Source organism: Ptychodera flava, chromosome 5, assembly GCF_041260155.1.
Source record: "Ptychodera flava strain L36383 chromosome 5, AS_Pfla_20210202, whole genome shotgun sequence".
NCBI lineage: Eukaryota > Metazoa > Hemichordata > Enteropneusta > Ptychoderidae > Ptychodera > Ptychodera flava.
In genome coordinates, this window is record NC_091932.1 from 15,480,157 (window position 1) to 15,503,638 (window position 23,482).

The 23,482-nt window shown below is 37.0% G+C and overlaps 3 protein-coding genes across 3 annotated transcripts in view; 1 reads left to right on the forward strand and 2 right to left on the reverse strand.

Annotated features, from left to right (window-relative positions):
* LOC139133124 (COP9 signalosome complex subunit 5) overlaps positions 1-8,524 on the forward strand; it is a 31,446-nt gene extending 22,922 nt beyond the window's left edge. Inside the window, exons 3-7 of the mRNA XM_070699541.1 lie at positions 3,780-3,908; positions 4,909-4,974; positions 5,411-5,608; positions 6,827-6,972; positions 7,415-8,524. Of these exons, the coding sequence (XP_070555642.1) occupies positions 3,780-3,908; positions 4,909-4,974; positions 5,411-5,608; positions 6,827-6,972; positions 7,415-7,508 (633 nt within the window). The 3' untranslated portion in view covers positions 7,509-8,524. The remainder of the gene's footprint in view (positions 1-3,779; positions 3,909-4,908; positions 4,975-5,410; positions 5,609-6,826; positions 6,973-7,414) is intronic.
* A 3,634-nt stretch (positions 8,525-12,158) lies between these two features.
* On the reverse strand, positions 12,159-12,914 carry LOC139132724 (toll-like receptor 2 type-2). Its single transcript, XM_070698990.1, has one exon. The coding sequence runs from the start codon at positions 12,912-12,914 to the stop codon at positions 12,159-12,161; it is 756 nt and encodes a 251-aa protein (XP_070555091.1).
* Positions 12,915-13,993: 1,079 nt separating this feature from the next.
* Positions 13,994-15,064, reverse strand: LOC139132725 (leucine-rich repeat-containing protein 15-like). The gene has a single exon (XM_070698991.1). The coding sequence runs from the start codon at positions 15,062-15,064 to the stop codon at positions 13,994-13,996; it is 1,071 nt and encodes a 356-aa protein (XP_070555092.1).
* Between the last annotated feature and the right edge of the window lie 8,418 nt (positions 15,065-23,482).

The window sequence follows — 23,482 nt, forward strand, 5'->3', positions numbered from 1 at the left end:
ACCACAGTGGTGTCAATCCGATGCGTGTTTCAGTGTGCATCATTGCTGAGGTGGTGGTTACTATAGGGGAAAAAAGGAATTCAGCTGGGACTTAATCCCTCCAAAGTAACCCTCTATCAAACGGTTCAAGGTATACTGTCACCTGTTCCAATTTTGCCACAGTTACCATCGAAAGAGAAAATCTAACCAATCACAGATTTTAAATGGATGGTCGCTTTTTAAAATCAGCGCCTTCATATGGGCATTTTGAATAATAATAAATAATAATATTGGGTTCTTATATAGCGCACATATCCACAAGTACACGTAATCAAGGCCATTTTTACAATTATTATTACCCCTGGTCACTGGACCTAATATGATACCACTCAACTCCCTGGGGAGCAAACAACAGCTCACATGTGCAGCCAATAAGCGCAGCAGACCTAAACACACACATTACAACCACTGTCCTACCAGGTACCCATCACTCCTGGGTGGGGAGAAGCAATGAGGAATAAAGTGCCTTGCTCAAGGACACAACACCACAGCCATGCCGGGGCTCGAACTCACCATCCTTTGATCGTGAGTCCACTGCTCTTAGCCACTGGCCCATGATGCCTCCATGAATACAAAGGAATGCCCCTTTGACCATATATGGGCATACTTAGATTACAAGTGACTGTACCGGTATACCTTTAATGCTGTTTGGAGCCATGTCCTTCCATCATGTTTCAATATTGCTGTGCCGTTTAAAATTACATGGGCTGCTGCCTGTATTTTCAAAATTGTTGATCTATCCAGTGTTTCTCTACTCTGCCCGTTCAACGCTCTCAGTATTCGATTCATGTTGTTCAATGGATTACCAATGGATAGTACTTACTGCAAAATAGTCTTTTGATGAAGCGATGATCAAAGTCATGGCTGCTTTTCTCCTATGTCTTGTCAGTGTTTCTCGTAAACGGCAAGGCTGGAAACAATGATGGTTTTGAGTTTCAGAACTTCAGACTTCATTTTAAAGCAACTGTCGACACATGATTGGCTGCCTTATTACGAGGTTGGAGGACAAAAGTCTCACACCTTTACACAACTACATTTTACCCATGATAGATACAATGTTCCCCACAAAAGTATATATCTAGCTTGAAGCTAACACTGTATATTCACAAAGGTTGATAACATAATGCCATTACGACATGCATACATGTAACGTGTCATAATACAGAAAGGAAAAACTGCTATACCCATGAAAATATCTACTGGGTTAGCTTAGCTGCAAAATTGTAGCGCTACGGTGAGGCGGTCGGTGATTTTTGGTTTTTGCGACTTCGCTCACCAGTAGCGCTACAATGCCGATGGCCCTGTAGAGGTGAAAATAAGCGCATCCCATTGGACAAGGTGTGTTGATACATGAATGATTACCAACTTCCGGTAATGGCGGCTCCCAGAATCACCGATGCCCAACACACGCCCAATGTCTATTGGAAGGCGATCGACGTGTTTGAACAAATTCCAAACCCCATAAATGAAAAGGTTAATGTAGTATAGTGTTGAGTCTTCAGTAGTGATAAATCGGTACGACCAAATGAAGTAAACATGTAGCATTTTGCATCAACACGCCTAGTCCAGTGGGGTGTGCTTATTTTCACCTCTACAGGGCCATCGGCATTGTAGCGCTACTGGTGAGCGAAGTCGCAAAACCCAAAAATCACCGACCGCCTCACCATAGCGCTACAATTTTGCAGCTAGGGTTAGCTGTGATATCACAGCGGTACTTGTGGCGTGTATCAAATGCGCTTGGGTCATTGGGGCCACTGTGGCAATGACCCTAACGACCCGAGCGCGTTCGATACACGCCACAAGTACCGCTGCAACATCACAGCTACTACTGGGTATACAATATTTCTAATATTATGTTTAATTAGCATTGAAGTATTTTTTAACTCACATTTGGTATACCAATGTGAGGTTATTTTATAAGCTGAGGTCGGTGGCGTCTGTATGTATGTGTGTATGTATGTATCAGGGCTCGAAATAATACCTGTCTGCCTGTCCCGGACAACTGAAATTTGGCCTGGGACAAGCAGTTTTGAAAAGTACTTGTCCAAGTGGACAGGTAGGTTTTTTCAGCCTGCAACGAGTATTTCAACCTATTGACTAAAGCAAATATTCATAAGTTTAAATTTATGTACCTTTTAAAATTTTGAAAATCATTATTTGGATATTTACCTGTCAGCAAAAGTAAAAAAAAGTTAGATAATATCTAATCACTGTTTACAGGAGGCAGCCATGTTGATTCATCTAAGGTCACGTCTCAAATCTCTTAGACTGGGAGATTCTCAGAGCTATCTTGACACCGAGGGCGCTGTTACGCCAATTCAGTGTTTCCTGCACTGAACAGATAGAAACAACATTTATTGTTGATCTTTGGTACCCATACTGGTATGTACCAGTTCTGATCAAATTTGAGTGACACCGTATAATTGCGGTACTTTTTGCTGACCGAACAGGTGTTATTTGCAATGCAGTGTGATTCGGTCATATGCAATGCACTCCTATACAGAAACTGTGAATACAATTTCATATTAATTTCGAAAGCATCAAATTTTTCTTTTTGCATACAAATATTATATTTACATTTTGCACCTGTCTACTTTTAAAGAAAATGAACAAAAGTTTTCAAGCAATTTATTAAACCATTGCAATGGTAACTGTTGAACAATTACCTGTACCGGTAAGTACCTGTGTGGTGCTTTCTGTAGGCACTTCATAATTTAGTGTTTTTGTGAAGCTTCATCTTGTATGAATGATCTGTTAATATTTAACCCCTATGGTTACAACAGTGGCAGCTCATTTGAATTTTATGTATTATATCTATGACAAAACAATGTAGATGCCTGTGAATTGAGAATTCAACACTATGACACTCAAATAATAACACATTCAGGCAAGCGCAGCGGGCAGACATTTCACTGTAGTAACTCCTTGATACAAAATTCCATGACTACATTGTCACCGCCATTATAATCCCACCATGCTTCTGAGTGCATCATCGCACGTCGCGGCCTAGTGCAATTCTGTTGACTTTTGATTGAGCTTTGCAAGCGATTAAGTTAAAATGTTACTAAGACAACTTTTCAAAATAGATAATAAGGCACCGTTATTTTTGTTTGGGATGAAATATAATATTGTTCTAGAGCAGCCTTCATGACTTGTGTCAAGGGTGTCACCATCAAAGCACAGTATACTGGATAGCCTTACATTTAGCCAGCAAGGCCATCAACACTAGTGAGAAAGAAGACTGCAAACTGCCACATTTTCAATCCTTCACTGCACAAGTGCACAAGCTTATGGGCTGAGCCCAATCTAATATTATGACTTTTATGAGTGTTGCAGGTGCATTTTTATTTGCCATTCATTTTTAATGATGATAATCCAATTAGCTGTCTGTGTCAATGACGTCACTGACTCAAGAGCTACAAGTCTCTATTGAGTAATGAAAATTTCACATTACATGTTGATGTAGAATATTTCGTGAAATTTCTTGATTGACTCAAGAGATTTTGGGAAATCTTAAAAGTCAGGCACCATTGTCCAGTCTGCATTTTTCTTGTCGAATTGAGTGTTGTTTAACTGTTACAAAATGATATAGAGATTGGTATGCATCTGTGTTACAGATCTTTGCAATGTCTTTGTAATGATCATTTGAGAATTGTCAAGTTAAAATTTTTAAAATTCAGGCAATACATTCTGGATAACTTGAACATAATCTCATTTGTCACCTTTTTGTTACTCTGTAGGTTGGAAGATTAGAGAATGCCATTGGCTGGTATCACAGTCACCCAGGTTATGGATGTTGGTTGTCTGGCATTGATGTTGGCACACAGATGCTGAACCAGCAGTTTCAAGAACCATTTGTTGCTATTGTTGTAAGTTCTCTGTCACTCCTTGTACTATTGTTTTCATGCCAGTTTCACCTTTTGAGATTGAGTCAACAATCAGTGATTAAATCGACAGTCGGATCCATCCATAGCTGTTAGTAATGGGCTAATAAAATTAGTGATAGAGTGTTAAGTCATGCTGCACCCAGTAAATGGATACAGCATGTATGTACCTGGTAAATGGACACAACATGTACATGTACCCAGTACATGGACACCAACAATCGACAAGCAGAAAGAAAACAATGTCATGTACAAAACAAAAATTCAGTCAATATTTCGTAACATTAAATCAAGAATTGATGTCAGTTATGGTAGAAAATGGACTCCCTTAATTACCAAATTTCTCTCTACAGGAGTTAATGTTGAATTGTTTGCAATACTGGAAGTAGAAAAACTGTATTAATTGAGGAATTGCCAACACTATCAGGTGGAACGATAGTCTTTAGTAATATCAGTCGATCATGAAGAAATCAACTCTGCAAAAGTTGAAATATTGTCTTGAAGGAGGTCAGACATATCATTCTGGACAGTTAGTGGCTGTATAGTAAAATATCAGTTGACCTCAAAAAAATCAACTCTGCAAAAATTGAAACATTGCCTGGAAGGAAGAAGCACATAGTCAAAATAACACCACACATACTCACACATCCCAGCCAAATAACATCAAAAGTATCTGAAATAATGCTTGAAGATCTGCTTTGTCTCTTGTTTGTTTGTAGTCCATAGCTTTCATCATGAAGAACCATCAATACAGGTTTATTTTGAGTACTTTGCCAATAAGTCTAATCAGGTCTTTGATTGTGATCAAGCCGAGTAAAAGTTAGATGAATAGTTATCTCTTTTTCCACGAGTTATGTTTGTCGAAACTTTTATGCATGTATGCATTGGTAGTTCTTAAGTTTTCAGGTTAGACCCAAGAGATCAAAAGTATGGTTGCATATTTTAACATCTGTCATATGTGATTTCGTTCACCTTTTATGAATAGATTGATCCAACAAGAACAATCTCCGCTGGAAAAGTCAACATTGGCGCATTTAGAACATATCCAAAGGTGAGTCCTTCCCATGTGAAAACATGGAACCCTTAAATTCTACCAAATGTGAGAAAATGTGTCTGATGCATCAGTTGATGTGCACACAATAGGAAAGAAAAAAACTTTTCTGCTTTCATAGGGCTTTTATAAAATGGTCCATCTATGTGCCTAAGCGAAACCTTGTAATAAGCGAAACCTTGTAGCTTGAGGTATTCTAGATTCTGATATACTCTTTCTTTGGAAAACGAAAGACACAGAAAGAAACTATGTTAAGTTTAACATATTTTTTATGTTTTTGTTTCAATGATTCAGCTCCAAACCAACCACATCACAGCAAACAGAATACGCTTATGGTACATGTAGATATTTGCATTCTGTGGTCACGATGCCCAGATCCTATAGGTATACCCTCTTAACTGTTTAATGGCTAAAATATCCTAATGTTCTTCATCAGGGATATAAACCACCAGATGAGGGTCCTTCAGAATACCAGACCATCCCACTGAATAAAATAGAAGACTTTGGTGTGCATTGTAAACAATACTACACTTTGGAAATCTCATACTTCAAGTCGGCTCTGGACAGGAGACTGCTGGAGTCATTGTGGAATAAATACTGGGTCAACACACTAAGTTCATCTAGCTTAATAACTGTGAGTTCAAACGTACTGTCTATTGAAGACGTTTTAAAAGGTGATGTGTAACATTCAGCAAATCTATTGAACTGAAGGGAGGAAATTAGTAATACCGCTAATAGTCGAAGGTATTCTGTGCACTTTAATTATTCAAAAGACTTGGGAGACATGAGATCCCTCTACCTGTCCATTGGTAGTGGCATCACTTTAACTGATGTATGTTGTCCTGATAAACAGAAAAATTGACAAACATCATATTCATTAGAGATTACTTTAAATTATTAGTTGAGCAGATACATGATGGATGATGGGACTGTAGCTATACATAGAGGAAGGGGAAGTACTCAGACTGTAGCGGGTTGATTTTTGTCAATCATAGGTGTTAGTTAAAGAATAGAGTGGGTCGTAGTGGAATGGTGGACAAATAAATGTTCATTAAAGAGTAAAACAAGTTAATTAGGTTTAAGATAGATCATAATGGTAGGCTGTATATAGAAATAACGGACGAAGCGCTGACCATTAACGTTTATTTGTGGGCAAGGGCGAGAGGAAAGCCAAAAAAAAAAACAGGCGAGGCTTGCCGAGCCCGTTAATTTGGCTTTCCTCGAGCCCGTGCCCACAAATAAACGTTAATGGTCAGAGCGGAGTCTGTCATTTCCATTATATTATCAGCAAACCCAAGACAACCGTCAATATTTCCGAAAATTTCAGGAGCAAACGACAACTGGGCCCCAGAAACTGAGCATTACGCGACGCACTGTCACGCGCACTGAAAAAAATTGGCAAATCCGGAGATGTTTTCAGAAAAAAATATCTCAACTTGACCAACAAGTGCTCCATTTTATTTTGTAATTGATTATGCTTTACGTTTGAGCTGTCAAGATACGATACTTTGAGTTGTTAATCTTATTATTCATATTCACGGGCATGTAAACAAACCATTACTGTGTAATTGTGGTCAGTCACGTGTTCAGCTCCACCAATCAAAATGCGACTGGCAGGGCATGGTAGTATAATAATAAATAAGTTAGTAAGAGGTAGAGTATTGTGTATTTGATTGAATCTCGGTAAATGAAGATATTAATTGGTATAGGTGTAGACAGGTTAGTCAAGCTGATGGGATTGTACAAGCCTAATGGTTTTATTTGGCTGATTCTACATCTTGGAATGGATTAATTAGATGGATATTCTATTTGTTACTTTCATGCCATTTATCTCTTACTCCTATCTATGTAGAATGCTGATTATACCACAGGCCAGATCTGTGATCTCTCTGAGAAACTAGAACAGTCGGAAACACAACTTGGACGTGGTGGATTCATGTTAATGGATCATCATGATAAGAAATCGGAAGACAAACTGGCTAAAGCAACCAGAGATAGGTGAGTATCTCAGTTAGGCAGGATTTCGAAGATTTTCTATTGAATTCTGTAGTTAGTTAATTCTAGCTATACACAATTTTGATGAAGCAGTGAATTTCATAGAAAGAATAAATCTTTTCATGAATATTTACTAGCCTATATTTTCAATAAAGATGTCAATTATATTAATAAAGTCAAGAAAAGTCATTAACCTTGATTATTACTTATGTTGACAAAGTTTGTCCAAGTTGTTTAAAAATGCACTTTCCAAAGTTTCACAAAATCTCACTGTTGGCATCCTTCAGGTCAAATAACAGAACATTTCAGAGAAACAAGTTAGTCTTTTTGACCAGCAAACAGAAAAAAAGCAAGACAAGACTTCATGCCCATACATGTGTATGATTTATATAAGCATTATTGCCTCCCCTGCCTGACTGTATTTCCTGTGTAATTCCATCCACAGCTGCAAGACAACCATTGAAGTTATACATGGTTTGATGTCACAGGTCATCAAGGATAAACTCTTTAATCAAATACACACCTCATCATCATCATGATCATTTCAGAAGTCGAAAGCAGTTTCCCATCACAACAAAATCAAGCAGAAAAGCTTCGGTGATTTATTAACTGTGCTCTTTTATTTTTCAAGAGTGCATTTGTAATGTTGCGAATCTGTGGTTCAACTGCAATTATTAGCATACAGAAGGAACATGCTATTGAAACAGTTTTCACTAAACAGTAATTTTCATAATATTTAAAATAAAAAGCAATGATAAATAATGTAGAAATGACGTTATGGAAGTAGACATGACTGGAAAAGTGGATTTAGACTTTCATTTTTCACATGTCAAAAAATGATGTTCAAGAAATGTAAAAGTATAATTGAAATTCAGTAGAATGAAAGGGTTGTCCTCAAACACATTGAATCCTTCAATTTTGCCTGTGGAACTTACAATGTGTTAGTGTATCCTTCATCAAAATGTGAAAGCTCCCACCCTTTCTGGTCTTACAATTTTTTCAATTTGCATGGAAACTATCAGACAAGACACTAAAATGTATTAAGAGATGACATTGCATCTTGTTCATAGTGATTTTGAAACTTCTCTGAGAAAATTAACCAATAGTATGGCAGAGAAATTTGGTTTTTACAGCATCACATGTGTGATTTTTAAGAGCCTCATTGCTGTCAAGGTACTTTGACCTGCGTGTCATACTTTGTTTATGTCTACATTGTGTGAACAATATCATCGACTTGTGCACAATGGTTCAAAAGTAATAACAAATGGTGTATTTTACAGTTTCATTTCAAAGCCTTATGACTGGTTAAAATTTATGAGAAACTCAAACATTCGTAAGTACAGATAAACCCTGTTCTCATTGAAGCATGAAAACTGAAACAAACTCTACCTTTTCAATGCATTTCTATGAGATTTCCTTCATCATCATACACACTCTTTTGTTACACTGAAAGTCCAGTGAAACACATTTTCTTCCACTTTTTGTGAATAGTCAGACATATCCTGTTGTAATTGTTGCATGCATGACAAATGTTAATAAAACCATAAACACAAAATGAGTTTGACTTGGTTTATTAGTCCCCACGACACCGTCCGGGGGACTTATAGGTTTGGTCATGTCTGTGCGTGCGTCTGTCCGTGCGTCCGTCCGTTCACGCAGATATCTCAGAGATGCAGGGAGGGATTTCATTCAAACTTGGTACAAGGATTACTTCATATGTCATACAGATGCACATCGATTTGTTTTGTGATACAATCCAATATGGCCGCCAGGCGGCCATTTTATTACGATTTTTTCATGTACAGAGCCATAACTCAGACATGTTGCAACCGATTTTATTCAAAGTTGGTACAAGGACATCGACCAATGTCATAGATATGCACGTCGATTTGTTTTGTAATACGATCCAATATGGCCGCCAGGCGGCCATTTTATTACAATTTTTTCATGTAAGGGGGCATAACTCAAACATGTTTCAACCAATTTTATTCAAAGTTGGTACAAGGACATTGACCAATGTCATAGATATGCACATCGATTTGTTTTGTGATACAATCCAATATGGCCGCCTGGCGGCCATTTTATTACAATTTTTTCATGTACAGAGCCATAACTCAAGCATATCTCAACCGATTTTATTCAAAGTTGGTACAAGGACATTGACCAATGTCATAGATATGCACATCATTTTGTTTTGTGAAACAATCCAATATGGCTGCCATGCGGCCATTTTGCTACGATTTTTTCATGTACAAAGCCATAACTCAGACATGTTTCAACCAATTTTATTCAAAGTTGGTACAAGGACATTGACCAATGTCATAGATATGCACGTTGATTTGTTTTGTGATACGATCCAATATGGCTGCCAGGCGGCCATTTTATTACAATTTTTTCATGTACAGAGCCATAACTCAGGCATATCTCAACCAATTTTATTCAAAGTTGGTACAAGGACATTGACCTATGTCATACATATGTACGTCGATTTGTATTGTGATACGATCCAATATGGCCGCTAGGCAGCCATTTTATTACGATGTTTTCATGTACAAAGCCATAATACTCAGACATGTATCAAGCGAATTTATTCAAAGTTGATACAAGGAGATTGACTAATGTCATACATATGCATGTCAATTTGTAATGTGATACGATCCAATATGACATATAATCAAAGTACCCATTAACAAGTGGGGACTGTGTCATCAACGATGACTTGTTTCATTTTATTTTAGCCTTCTATGGAAAACTATCTGCAATTCTGGCCACAACAATACCAACTATGTAAGTTCTGAAATTTTAAAGGTATAAAGAGACAATATGTTAGTTATATACTTACAAGACATATACCTAAGTAATAATTGCCTGAGTACAGTGTCAATAGCTACTTTAACCCTTTGCACCCTGACCCACTGGTACTCTATGACGTCATCAGACATTTATGTGCAAGCCCGGTTCAAAGAGTTAACAGAATACTAATAAAGCTTTAAAAAAAATTAGGTCAAAGGAGATGGCCCTCTTACGTTTGTGGATCCTAGATTCATGCTTAAAAGTATACTGTCACCTGTTCCAATTTTCCCCAGTCACAATGGAAAGAGAATATCTAATCAATCACACATTTTAAGCGGGTGGCCGCTTTTTAAAAACAGCGCCCTCACATGGGCATTTTGAATACCAGAATGCCACTATGACCATATATGGGCATATTTACATTACTGGTGACTGTATACCTTTAAAGAATAACACAAAGACTAATTGGTACATCGTATGGAAAGGTTCTCATGATAAGCAGCAGCAGAAAAAATTTCACATGGGACCCAGAACATGGCAGTAATATTTTTGATATGATCATCACATATGGTGTGATCCACATATTGTAATATGGATGGATAGCAAAATTGAAAATGTGAAAAGTACTGCATGGATGCAATTGCAAATTTCCTCACATATTCAAAGTCTTAAGAGAATTGAGTAAAAATTGTGTATATTATTGGTTATGATCTACAGTTGCTGATAATGCCACACATTCAAGGCTTGCTGGGATTCATGTACATTGGTCATTAGCATCTCTGAGACGAGCATCACAAAAACATTTGTCTGTCGCATTTGCATCAAAATGTATAGATAACATCTTACTGCCTAAAGGTTGACACTGATGAATCTAATCCAATAATCTGGCTTGGCATGACAGAGCATGCAAGAAAAATTGAGGAAATTACATGAATTAAATCTGACACCATATTGTCATTGAGAATAATCCATGGACAATGAGGAAAATACTGATACTGTTGCTAACGAGCCGTGCCCTTTCTGTGGACATATCAACGTTGCAGCAACAAAAGTAATACTTACAGCAAGGAGGGCCAGAAGATCCTGACAAACAAAATGAACTCATTTCATTCATTTTGACTTTGTAGATCTTGCAAATCAATTACCTTGTTCATTGACTCTGCTGCGCTGTGCTGTCTTTGTCGAACACGATGACCGTGAAATATGACTTTTGACCTAAGGCTTTTGGATTGCAGTCAGATATGATTCCTATTAACATAGGTGCAAGCGTCTGAGGGCAAATTTAACCAAGACGAAATCCATCTTTCTGATGATCAAGTGAATGTTTGAAACTCAAGTAATAGATAACAACTATATTATATGTGTTCTCACTTATTGATGAAATGAAGTTATGTTTAGTATAGCAAATATATCTGACAACACTCATATTTGTAGAAACAAAATTGCTGAAAGACAAATTTCTTTGGGTATAGTCCTGAAAGAATGGTACAGTGTAATTCCGAGTACAGAGGTGTAAAACTTGTAACTTGCTTGTATGCAGAAATGAGGTAGTTGACGAAATATAAATTCGTTCTGGGTTCAGAAATGTAAAAGTTACAGCTCTAATAAATTCTTGCTTATCTGCAGGAAAAGAATGGCTGAAAACCGATATCATTTTTAGTACTGTCATGAAAGACCTGTTAATCTGCAGGAACAAACTGGTACATTGTAATTCCAAACACAGGAATGTTAAACTTTTATATACATAAACTTGCTTGAAATAGAAATTTGTTGTGAATTACAGCAAAGTAAGAGTTACAACACTCATAAATTCTTGTTTATATGAAGGAAAGCATGATTGAAAAAAAAATCTTAGTACTACACTGTATACAGGAGAGCTGTCTTTTCGCACATACTTGAACACAAAATGAAGATTACTTCATAAGACAATGGTTTCTCTGTTCAATATGTCATTAACTTGACTTGACTTAACTTGTATTGATAATTTTATCATATGCTACACTTGTCAAATTGGTAATACTACAATTCCCACTTGAAAACATTCCACAAAAGTGTATAAATGTGACCCAGTCAAGTAAAATAGCAATATAGAAACAGACCATTGAAGATAGGGCACTGATGACATACAAACACGAATAGAATTAATTTGGGATAATTGGATTTTCATATTTTTCAAATTTCTCAAAAGTGTTAGGTGCCGTATAGCTGAATGTTGCAATATCACAAATTACTCATAAAACAAGTGTGTAATGTAAAAGAAAAAGAAAAGAATGAGATTTTGCAGATGAAATCGGCATTACTTTTTCATCCAATTATTCCAAATTAGTTCCAATCGTGTTTACATTATTCTTATGTATGGATGGGAAGTTTCACTATACACAGAGGAGAAAATATAGTTAAACATCAGCCATCCTGTTCACTCTATTGTCTGACCCAAGGTCTAATTTCAATTTCTTCCAGAAAAGTCTCCTCCCTGCTTCATTTTCCACCCATTTGGTGCACTTCTTTGTCAGTAAAATTTTGCGCAAAACTCGTGGCATTACAGCATCAGAGATTTCCTCCAACAAAACAAGAATGAGAACATCTCGTTTCTCGTCAAAGAGACAACTCTGTGCCATTCTCATTTCAAAATAACACCATTCACTCTCAGCAAAGTGAGGTGACAGTACTAGCATGGTTTTGTGACTGTTCTCAATGCTATCCAGAATGTTTTCAAAAATGTCAGTACCTGGCATAAAGTCACGTTCATGAAGACACAGTTTAAAATTTGGTGGATCAGTGTCTTCTAAATTGGGAACTAATTGCTGCCACACCCAATCTCTGTCATGTTCATTGTAACAGACAAATGCATCATATTTCTTATTCGATGGCTGCTCGTCATCATTTACTTGAAGCTTATAACCTCCACATCTCAGTCTTCCAAGGAAAATCACATAACGAATGTGCCATCGAAAGCGAACAGCAAGTACAATACAAACTGTGAGAAATACAGCAACGCACGCTATTGGTACAGAGATCAGAAATGCCTGATTGCATTCCCATCCAAACTGTAAGCTATATATGGACATCTGATGTGGAATATCACATTTTGGATGTTCTAATTTAAGTGTTGCCATTTCATCATTTTCCATCCAGTCTATGAACTTTTTCATATTGCAGTGTAACAGTTAAAATTTTCTGACTTGATTTCTACTTCGATCAGATTTTTCGCAGATGCCAGCAAATCAGTATCAAAAGCTGTGATTGGAGTGGCGACCAACCTTAGTTGCTCTAACTTGTTAGTTTGTGGAATTTGGTTCATACTTGTGAATCCAGGGACTTCTTCAATACTGAGATCTTTTACATTCGGGAAAAGTTTAAGAAACATATGTAGACTCGAATAAGGCTTAAAAGTACAGTGAAAAATATATAACCTTTCTATGGAAAGGAACTGGCTGGAATGTGCATGTTCATCGACGTCTATACACATTTCTGAAATACTGAATTTATGAATAGCTAACAAATGAAGTATTTCATACATTACTTCGAAATTATTACAAAATGCAAAAGGTTGCAAAGACGTATCTGTAACGGTCAAACCCTTAACTCTTGGTACGTCTTTTACAAACATTAGTCCAAGCGTATGAAATGACACATACAACTCTTGCAAGTTATTATTATCCATGAAAGGTTGTATCCACTCGTGAAATGTTGTGTCCGTACCACTGCCGTCAATGTTAAGTCCTGAAGAGATGGCGATGAAAGCACTTTATTGTGAAAGAATAAGAGGCTATTTCCAGATATATCCAACATTTCCAGTTGTAATAGGGAAGAGAAAGAAGTGGGATGAATCGCGATGAAATTGTTACCACCAATATCTAAATATCTCAGAGATGGTAGATAAGCAGAAATGTTTGGAGGAATCATACCGGAGAACTTATTGTTGTCTAGCTTGAGATAAGTCAGTCTTGAAAATCTTCCCATGTTGTGTAGCAATTCAGTGAAATTTTCAAAGCGATTTCCATGCAGATAAAGTTCCTCCAGACTCTTCAAATGAGCTAAAGCTCCTGCCGGTATAACCCGCAGGCTGGTGAAAGAAAGCTCAAAGGTCTTCAAACTTGTCAAACCGATGAAAGTATAAGGGAAGATATCAAATTGGCTAGAGCTGAATGCCCCTATCCCTAAAAGTCTCAATTCTTCCAAGAACGGAAGCCACTGAAAAACTCCTGACCGTAAGGATAACCAATGTCGTTTAAGTTGAAGAATTTTCAATTTTGTGTCTTTCAAACCTCTCAATGTTGAGTCGGTCATTGTGTGACAGCAGCCCCCTTCCACTGTACCAGGAGAGTTTTCTTATTTTACTGTATTTAAAGTCATAGAGAAGTCTTTCAAGTGAATCCGCATTGATGTTATTCCCATACAGAGATATTGTAAAAATCGGTTCACCGTTTGCACTGTCAAATGTTCCTTGTTGAGATAGTAGATCTTTGGTTCCTTCAAAGTCAGTTTCATGCGGTTTCTTATCAGCAAAGATAAAATTTGGTATGATAGCATCTTGCGTAAAACTTGAAGACAATGACAGCATTTTTAATTTTTGGAAATTTTTAAGAATTATATCCGTGCAGCTCGGCTGGTTCATTTTATTGTCGTCAAAATATATATTTTCTATGTTGGTGAGGACTTGCAATGCGTTGTTTGGAAAGCATACCATATCATTTTGTTTCAGAGCTAGTTCCTTCAAGTTTGCAAGACTTTCAAATATACCATCAGGCAGGATAGATATTCCCGTACTGCTGAGATCAAGTGTTTGAAGACTGCCTAATTTATGAAATGAAATGGAAGACAAAATCAAAAAGTGATTGTCTGAGAGAGACAGATTCTTTAAATTTTTAAGTGGTGAGAAGAGGTCGTTTGGTATTTTGATCGAGCTGTTTGATGATAAACTAAGCACTTTTAGTTTTGACAAATCCTTGAATGCGTCTAGAGTAAGGACGATCTTATTTCCACTGAGGCTCAGATATTGAAGATTTTTCAGCCCTTTTAAAGATGTTGAATCAACACTGGTAATGCGATTGGATGACAGGACCAGAGAGTGAAGTTGTTTGAAACGCACAAATCCGTTTGGTGGCAGGGATGCAATGTTGTTATTGTACAGGTCCAAGTCTGTCGTGTACGATGGTATGTTCTGTGGTAAGTTGTTCAGTTCCCTTCCACTGCAGTCAACACGGTTGGTCTTGTACACTTTGCATATTGGTTCCGACTGTGACGCAGAGAGGTTGATAACTGAGAGGAACAGAGTGAACCAGTGACGTGTTATCATCATCCTTACCGTAGTTAGGTACCAGTTTGGCCAGATATACATGTACCATACACCGAATACACTGACAAGTCTGTAAGGCACTCACAGAGGAAAACTTACTCCAGTCCTCCTTTGACAGTACTGGTACCGGTGTTGTATGAGCATGGGACGGCACTTCCTCCGGGTGTTATGGCCCTCTAAAAGAGAAGTAATTATTAATTTTTAAATCCGGTGAACGTTAAAGTTTCACCTCAGATTTTGACGGGACTGGAACTATCTCGGGGAGTCTGGCCCTTTTAGGAGCGGGAAAAAACAATCTAAGGGATTGATCAGTTTCTTCGGCCCGGGGGAGGAGGCAGTGGATTCATTTTGACTTTGATGATCGGGGGTCACCGTGTTTTTGAAATGCCAAATGCAGGGGTTAGGGTGTTTTTTAATTTCGACACAGGCTCATACTTGCCTAAAATGCATCGTGCCAGCCATAGGTTTGATTATTCAGTTGCATTTTTCGGCGCGCCCTTCGCGCGCGTAACTATCATAAGCAGACATATTTTTCAGCAAGCCCGTGACTTTAATATATCAGACATATACAGGGATAAATCATAGATATCTGTATATCTGTATTTTTTTATATTTTTCGGCATGCCCTTTGGGAGCGTTGCTTTAAAATATCAGACATATCAGAGATATATATTAGAAATATCTTGATGTCTGCATGTTGAAAGTTTGTTTCGCAAAGTGTAACAATCGTTATGAAATCTGCAATTCATATGAAAATCATGACAAGTTCCTGATACTTTTCTGTTTTCTCTATGATAATTCAGTATAAGAAAGCAACATGTACATATATTTCGCAATATATTGGATACAGTGGCATACTTTAGAGAGAAAAATGACAAGATATATTTCATTTTCATTTATCAACTACTTTGCTTTGTTTCACAGGTTTTCTGTAAAAGGGTACTTTTTTCATGACTAAAATAATTGTTAACAAAAGGCAGTTTATATGTCAGAAATATCTTGATGTGCTTTTATGGTTTCAATATGAAAGAAAAGATCCCCTTAGACACTGGTGTGCGTACATCAGATGTACATCAGATGTACATCAGATTATAAGATTAGCTCTCTAAGGTTCTTAGGATGTGTAACTCGATGTCTAAACGTCCATCAAAGTTTCTGATTTACTAATTTTCTCTCTTTTATATTAATGATTGACATCAATTTACCTACAACAGTCCTGGACATCTGGTTATGCATAGAAAGTGTTAGATACATTCACAGCTCTTTCAAACTTTAACATTCACACTTTGACGTTCCTATCTAACAACTGACATGACGACAATTTCATTAAAAATAGAATGACTGAAAGTTTAAAATATACCTCATATATATATATATATATATATATATATATATATATATATATATAATATATATATATATATATATATATATATATATATATAATAAAATTGAATTTATATCGTACTTTTTTCGCGCGCGGGGGTTACCCTGTTTTTTGAAAGTTTGGATTGGGGTCAACCACTTTTTGACGTCAGGAAAATAAATCCACCCCGGCTGAAGAAACTGACCAGTCCCTAATTGATGACTCTCAATATATAGCTAACTTTATGACCCTCGACTTCAATGTATGTCGACGTCCATATACGGGTATATATATATTATATATATATATATATATATATAATATATATATATATATATATATATATATATATATATATATATATATATATATATATATATATATATATATATATATATATGACTCAAACACCAACAAGTTTACATTAATCTCACATATATTCACACCCATCAGGCCTTGACAAACAGGCAGATCTGCATTGAACTGCTGACGGTAGATGGGATCAGAGCTGCACCGGTTCACACCAGCTTACACGATATTTAGAGTTATACCATGTCTGCTTCAGATGCAATTATTCGTGAAAACAAAGTTCAGACTCGTGTAGCTCTTGCAAGCTCTGTCGGCAGCTGCCATGCTATGTTAGTAAAACATTCTTGACACTCTAGGTGTAATTATTAGTCGCAGCTCCGTGGCAGCTAAAAAGGCTTCATGGTGAAAAAAAATAAGCAGACCCTTACGATTTCTGTCAGCTTGGGCAACTCTGTAGCAAGCTTGTTTCACCCTTAAATGTCCAGCTGGTAACTTGTACCAAAATTGGACGAGGTTGGATATTATGCATATTAAATTCACACACTTGTACTAACCTCCGTTCACATTTCATGCAAGGTAGGCAGATACAGCTTTATACTAGCTCAGTTTTTCATACTTCAGTCAGTGAAGGTTTTATGATGCAACCTTTATACAGGGTCACCATTTTGAGCCTTGTTCTATTATAATATGACTCAGTATACTATTGATTACGCTTGAAGTGCGTAAAAGTGTGTCATTCATCCGATGCATACCGATTGAACATGTCAATTTATGTGGTTTGAATTTCGATGCTCAAAATCTCACAACAGCTGCAAGGACATTTGCCAATGCAGGAAATGACCTGAGCACTATGTATCCACAAATTTGATTTTGGCAGACGTGATGGATCTCTCATTCATCTCAGCACATTAGAGACAAACAGGAACATATTCACTAAATTGAATAGAAAATTACAAAATTAGTAAATTTTCAAATCAACGAGGGGATCTCCCATTTATTTTTCATGACTAACAATTGCCTTTTAAAATATCACAGTGGCACACAATGAACAACTTTTAACTTATGCACAATTCGCTCACTTGAAAGCATACTTCTTTCCAAAGAAAATAGCTTGGTCAATCACCTCACCTTAATCTATTGTAAGATGTCTAGACCAACAGACATGGGGCAAGTCTGATCAACCGAGATTTGCGTTTTGAGCTTGCGTACACAAGTGGAGTAATCGTGATTTGAATAAAATTACTTATTTTATGTGCAGCTGCAAAAAGTGATAATAGCTAATGTGTTCCTTCTGTAACATGGATTAGTGAGCCGCTCATCATTGTCTGAGTATGTATATCATTTCTAATTGTCGTTGCTATCCCACTAACTACTAGATACAAAATGGTAATAACACACGTACAGGCGGAAGGTACATCATGTTTCTGCATAAGTTCAATCACGATACATTGACATGGTCATAATATCTAGTAAGGGGGGACCATTTGATAACGATGAGGGGTATCTGAAAAATTTCGGAAAAAAGATTCCCAGCAAATGTCTTTGAAAAAAAAATCAGCCAGAGAAGGCTTGACAAAAAAGAAGACGCACTTAGATGAAAGGAAAAATCCATCAAAATTTACTTTCCTGAACGCATTTTTTTAATTTTCAGGACGCCCTTAAAGCGCAAGTTTTCGACTTCATCAAATATATTATGATTGTTTGGCCAAATAGGGGAGGGGATTATATTTAGAGTATAATGTGTCCTTTCTATAACTGGATCCGAAGAGTATAATCGCGGCCAGTTGTAGCTTTTGCTGGTTAAAGTATGATAGCTTGATACAAATACAAAGTCCAGGAAGTGGTCTCATCGAGGAAGCTTTTCACAATACATCTGAAGGATATTCCATCAGTCACCTCCTTTATATTCTGGGCAACTGACTGAAATAAGCCATTGGTCAACAGACATTATTTTAGCAACAGTTTTATATTTCCTGATATTTCAAAAGTGTTTCCACATGCATAGGGACTTGTACATCTTATGGACAACAGAGCAGGCTAGATTGCTTCACAGATTACACTTTCATATTAATACATACCACTGATGGGCATAGTTCACAATCAAGAGAAACTTGAATAATATTCACTAAATATATTATTGTTTTCTCATTATTGATGAAACAAATTTGTTCTTAGTAAAGCGAATGTTTGTTACAACACTCATATCTGCAGGATTGAAATGGTTGAAAAACAAATTTATTTTGATTACAGTCATGAAAAATGGTACAATGTAATTCCGAATACAGATAAATGTAAAACTTGCTTGCCTGCAGCATTGATAGGGCCGATGAAATATAACTTATTCCGGGTTCAGCTATGTAAAAGTTACAATACTAATAAATTCTTGTTTATCTGCAGGAAAAGAATGGCTGAAAAATCAATTTGTTTTGAGCACAGTCATGAAAAACTTGTTAATCTGCAGGAACAAAATGGTACATCGTAATTCCCAACTGAACTTTCTATATATAACCTTGCTTATCTGCAGGAATAAAATACAGCGAAGTAAAAGTTAAAACACTCATAAATTCTTGTTTATAATCTTATGAAGGGAAAGAGTGATTAAAAATGCTTTAGTACAGTCATGAAAAACTTAATACATTGTATACAGGATAGCTGTCTTTTTGCACACACTGGAACACAAACTTAAGGTCACTTCATAAAGCAATGGTTTTTCTGTTCAACATGTCATTCAGATGACTTGTATTGATATTTTGATCATATGCTATCCTCGCCCGGTTCGTAATACAGTTAATTTCCATTCGACACCTTATCGCACGGAAGTGTGAAAAGGTGACTCGGCCAAGTAAAAAAGCAATACAGTAACAGATCATTGAAGACAATACACTGATGACATACATTTTCTTCTCTATAAATGGGGCAGAGTTTCACTATACACAGAAGAGAAATAACAGTTAAACATCAGCGATCCTGTTGACTCTATTGTCTGACCCAAGACCTAACTTCAAGTTCTTCCAGAAAAGTCTCCTCCCTGCTTCATTTTCCACCCATGTGATGTACTTCTTTGTCAGTAAAATTTTACGCAAAACTCGTGGCATTACAGCATCAGGGATTTCCTCCAACAAAACAAGAATCAGAACATCTCGTTTCTCGTCAAAGAGACAACTCTGCGCCATTCTCATTTCAAAATAACACCATTCACTCTCAGCAAAGTGAGGTGACAGTACCAACATAGTTTTATGGCTGTTATCAATGCTATCCAAAATGTTTTCGAAAATGTCAGTACCTGGCATAAAGTCACGTTCATGAAGACACAGTTTAAAATTCGGTGGATCAATGTTTTCTAAATTGGGAACTAACTGCTGCCACACCCAATCTCTGTCATGTTCATTGTAACAAACAAATGCGTCATACTTTTTATTCAATGGCTGCTCGTCATCATTTACTTGAAGCTTATAACCTCCACATCTCAGCCTTCCAAGGAAAATCACATAACGAATGTGCCATCGAAAGCGAACAGCAAGTACAATACAAACTGTGAGAAATACAGCAATGCACACTATTGGTACAGATATCAGAAATGCCTGATTGCATTCCCATCCAAACTGTAAGCTATATATGGACATCTGATGTGGAATATCGCACATTGGATAGTTTAAAACAAGTTGTGCCCTTTCATCATTTTTCATCCAGTCTATGAATGGTTTCATATTGCAGTGTAAACAGTTAAACTTTCCTGACAGGATTTCTACTTTCATCAGATTTTTCTGACCCCCAAGCAAATCTGTATCAAAAGATGTGATGGGAGTGTTGACTATCCTTAGTTGCTCTAACTTGTCAGTTGGTGGAATTTGGTTGATACTTGTTAATGCAGGGACGTCTTGAATACTGAGGTTCTTTACATTAGGAAATAGTCTAAGAAAGGAATGTAGACTGGAATAAGACTTAAAATTACATTCAGAGATATATAAACTTTCTATGGAAAAGAACTGGCTTGAATGCATGTGTTCTTCGACGTCTATGCACATTGCTGTAAGACTGAATGTATGAATTGCTAAAGAATGGAGTATTTTATACATTACTTTAAAATGAGGACATAGAAATAAAGGTTGCAAAGTCCTATCTGTAACAAACAGAGCTTTAAGTCTTGGCATGTCTTCTACATGCATTTTTGTAAGCGTAATAAATGACACATACAACTCTTGCAAATTTTTTGCATCCCTAAGAGAGTGTGTGGAATATAGATGTACTGAGTCCTTCCTACTGTAATTAATGTCAAGTACCTGAAGAGATGGCAACAAAAACACTTTATCGTGAAATTTTAAGCGCCTGTTTCCAGATATATCCAGTATTTCCAGTTGTAATAGGGAAGAGAAAGAAGTGGGATGAATCGCGATGAAATTGTTACCACCAATATCTAAATATCTCAGAGATGGTAGATAAGCAGAAATGTTTGGAGGAATTATGCCAGAGAATTTATTATTGTGTAGGTCGAGATGAGTCATTCTTGAAAATCTCCCCATGTTATGTAGCAATTCAGTGAAATTTTTGAAGTGATTTCCATTCAGATAAAGTTCCTCCAGACTCTTCAAAGGAGCAAAAACTCCTGCAGGTAAAACGCGCAGGCTGGTGAAAGAAAGCTCAAAGATCTTCAAACTAGCCAAACCGATGAAAGTATCAGAGGAGATATTGCTTAGCGATGTCCCTTGAATTCTCAATTCTTCTAAGAATGGAAGCCACTGAAAAACTCCTGAACGCAGAGAGGATAACCGATTTTTTTGAAGTCGAAGAGTTTTCAATTTTGTGTCTTTCAAACCTCTCAATGTTGAGTCGGTCATCGTTGACAGCGGCCCCTGTAAACTGTTCAAGGAGAGTTCTCTTATTTTACTGTATTTAAATCCATACAGAAGTCTTTCCAGTGAATCTGCATTTATATTGCTCCCATCTAGAGATATTGTCAAAATTGGCCCATTGTTCACACTGTAAAATGTTTCTTCTTGAGATGGTGGGTTTTTGGTTCCTGCAAAGTCAGTTTCATGCGGCTTCTTATCAGCAAAGATAAAATTTGGTATGATGTCATCTGCCATGAAACATGAAGACAATGACAGCATTTGTAGTTTTCGGAAATTTTTAAGATTTATCATCCGTGCAGTTCGGGTTAATTTCATTGTAGTCAAAATAGATACTTTCTATGTTGGCGAGGACTGGCAGTGTTTTGTTTGGAAAGCATGTCATTTTATTATGTTCCAGATGTAGTTCCTTCAAGTTCGCCAGACTTTCAAATATACCATCAGGCAGTATAGATATTCCCGTATTGCTGAGATCAAGTTTTTGAAGACTGCCTAATTTATGAAGTGAGTTAGAAGTCATAAATAAAAAGTGATTGTCTGAGAGAGACAGATTCTTTAAATTTATAAGTGGTGAGAAGAGTTCATTTGGTATTTTGGTGAGGTTGTTCGAAGATAAATCAAGTACTTCTAGTTGTGACAAATCCTTGAATGTGTCTTGAGTAATGATGATATAATTTCCACTGAGGCTCAGATATTGAAGATTTTTCAGCCCTTTGAACGATGTTGAATCAACAGTGGTAATGCCATTGGATGACAGCACCAGAGAGTGAAGTTGTTTGAAACGCACAAATCCATTTGATGGAAGATATGCAATATTGTTTCTGTACAGGTCCAAGTATGTCGTGTATGACGGTATGTTCTGCGGTAAGTTGTTCAGTTCCCTTCCACTGCAGTCAACACGGGTAAAGTTGTACACTTTGCATATTGGTTCAGATTTTGAGGCAGAGAGGTTGATAACTGAGAGGAACAGAGTAAACAAGTGACGGATTATCATCATCCTTACCGTAGTTAGGTACCAGTTTGGCCAAATATACAGGTACCATACACAGAATAAGCTGGCAAGTTTGTAAGACACTCACAAAGGAAAACTCTACTCCAGTCTTCTTTTTACAGTACTGGTGTTGTTTGAGCATGGGACGGCACTTTCGCTGGCCCTGTACAAGAGAAGTAATTAATTTTTAAGAATCCGGTGAACGTTAGTTTCAGATCAGACTTTTGACGAGACTGGAACTATCTCGGAGAGCATGACCCTTTCACCAGCGGAAAATACATAAAAATAAAATGTAATTGACGACTCACAATATATAGCTAAATTTAAGACCCTTGCCTTCAATGTATGTCCATATACGGGTATATATGGGACTCAACACCCACAAAGTTTATGTTAATCTCACAAATTTTCACACCCCCATCAGGCCTCAGCAAACATGCAGATCTGCATTGACCTGTCGACGGTAGATTGGATCAGAGCTGTACTGTTATTTGTGAAAACAAAGTTCAGACTCGTGTAGCTGTAGCCAGCTCAATCGGCAGCTGCACAGCAGCTTAAACATAATTTTAGTAAAACTTTGTTGACACTGTACGTGCAATTATAAGTCACAGCTCCATGGCAGCTAAAAAGGGCTTATGGTGAATAAAATGAGCAGACCCTTACGATTCATGCCTTCAATGTATGTCCATATACGGGTATATATGCGACTCAACAGCCACAAAGTCTATGTTAATCTCACAGATATTCACACACCCCCATCAGACCTCAGCAAACATGCAGATCTGCATTGACCTGTCGACGGTAGATTGGATCAGAGCTGTACTGTTATTTGTGAAAACAAAGTTCAGACTCGTGTAGCTGTAGCCAGCTCAATCGGCAGCTGCAAAGCAGCTTAAACATAATTTTAG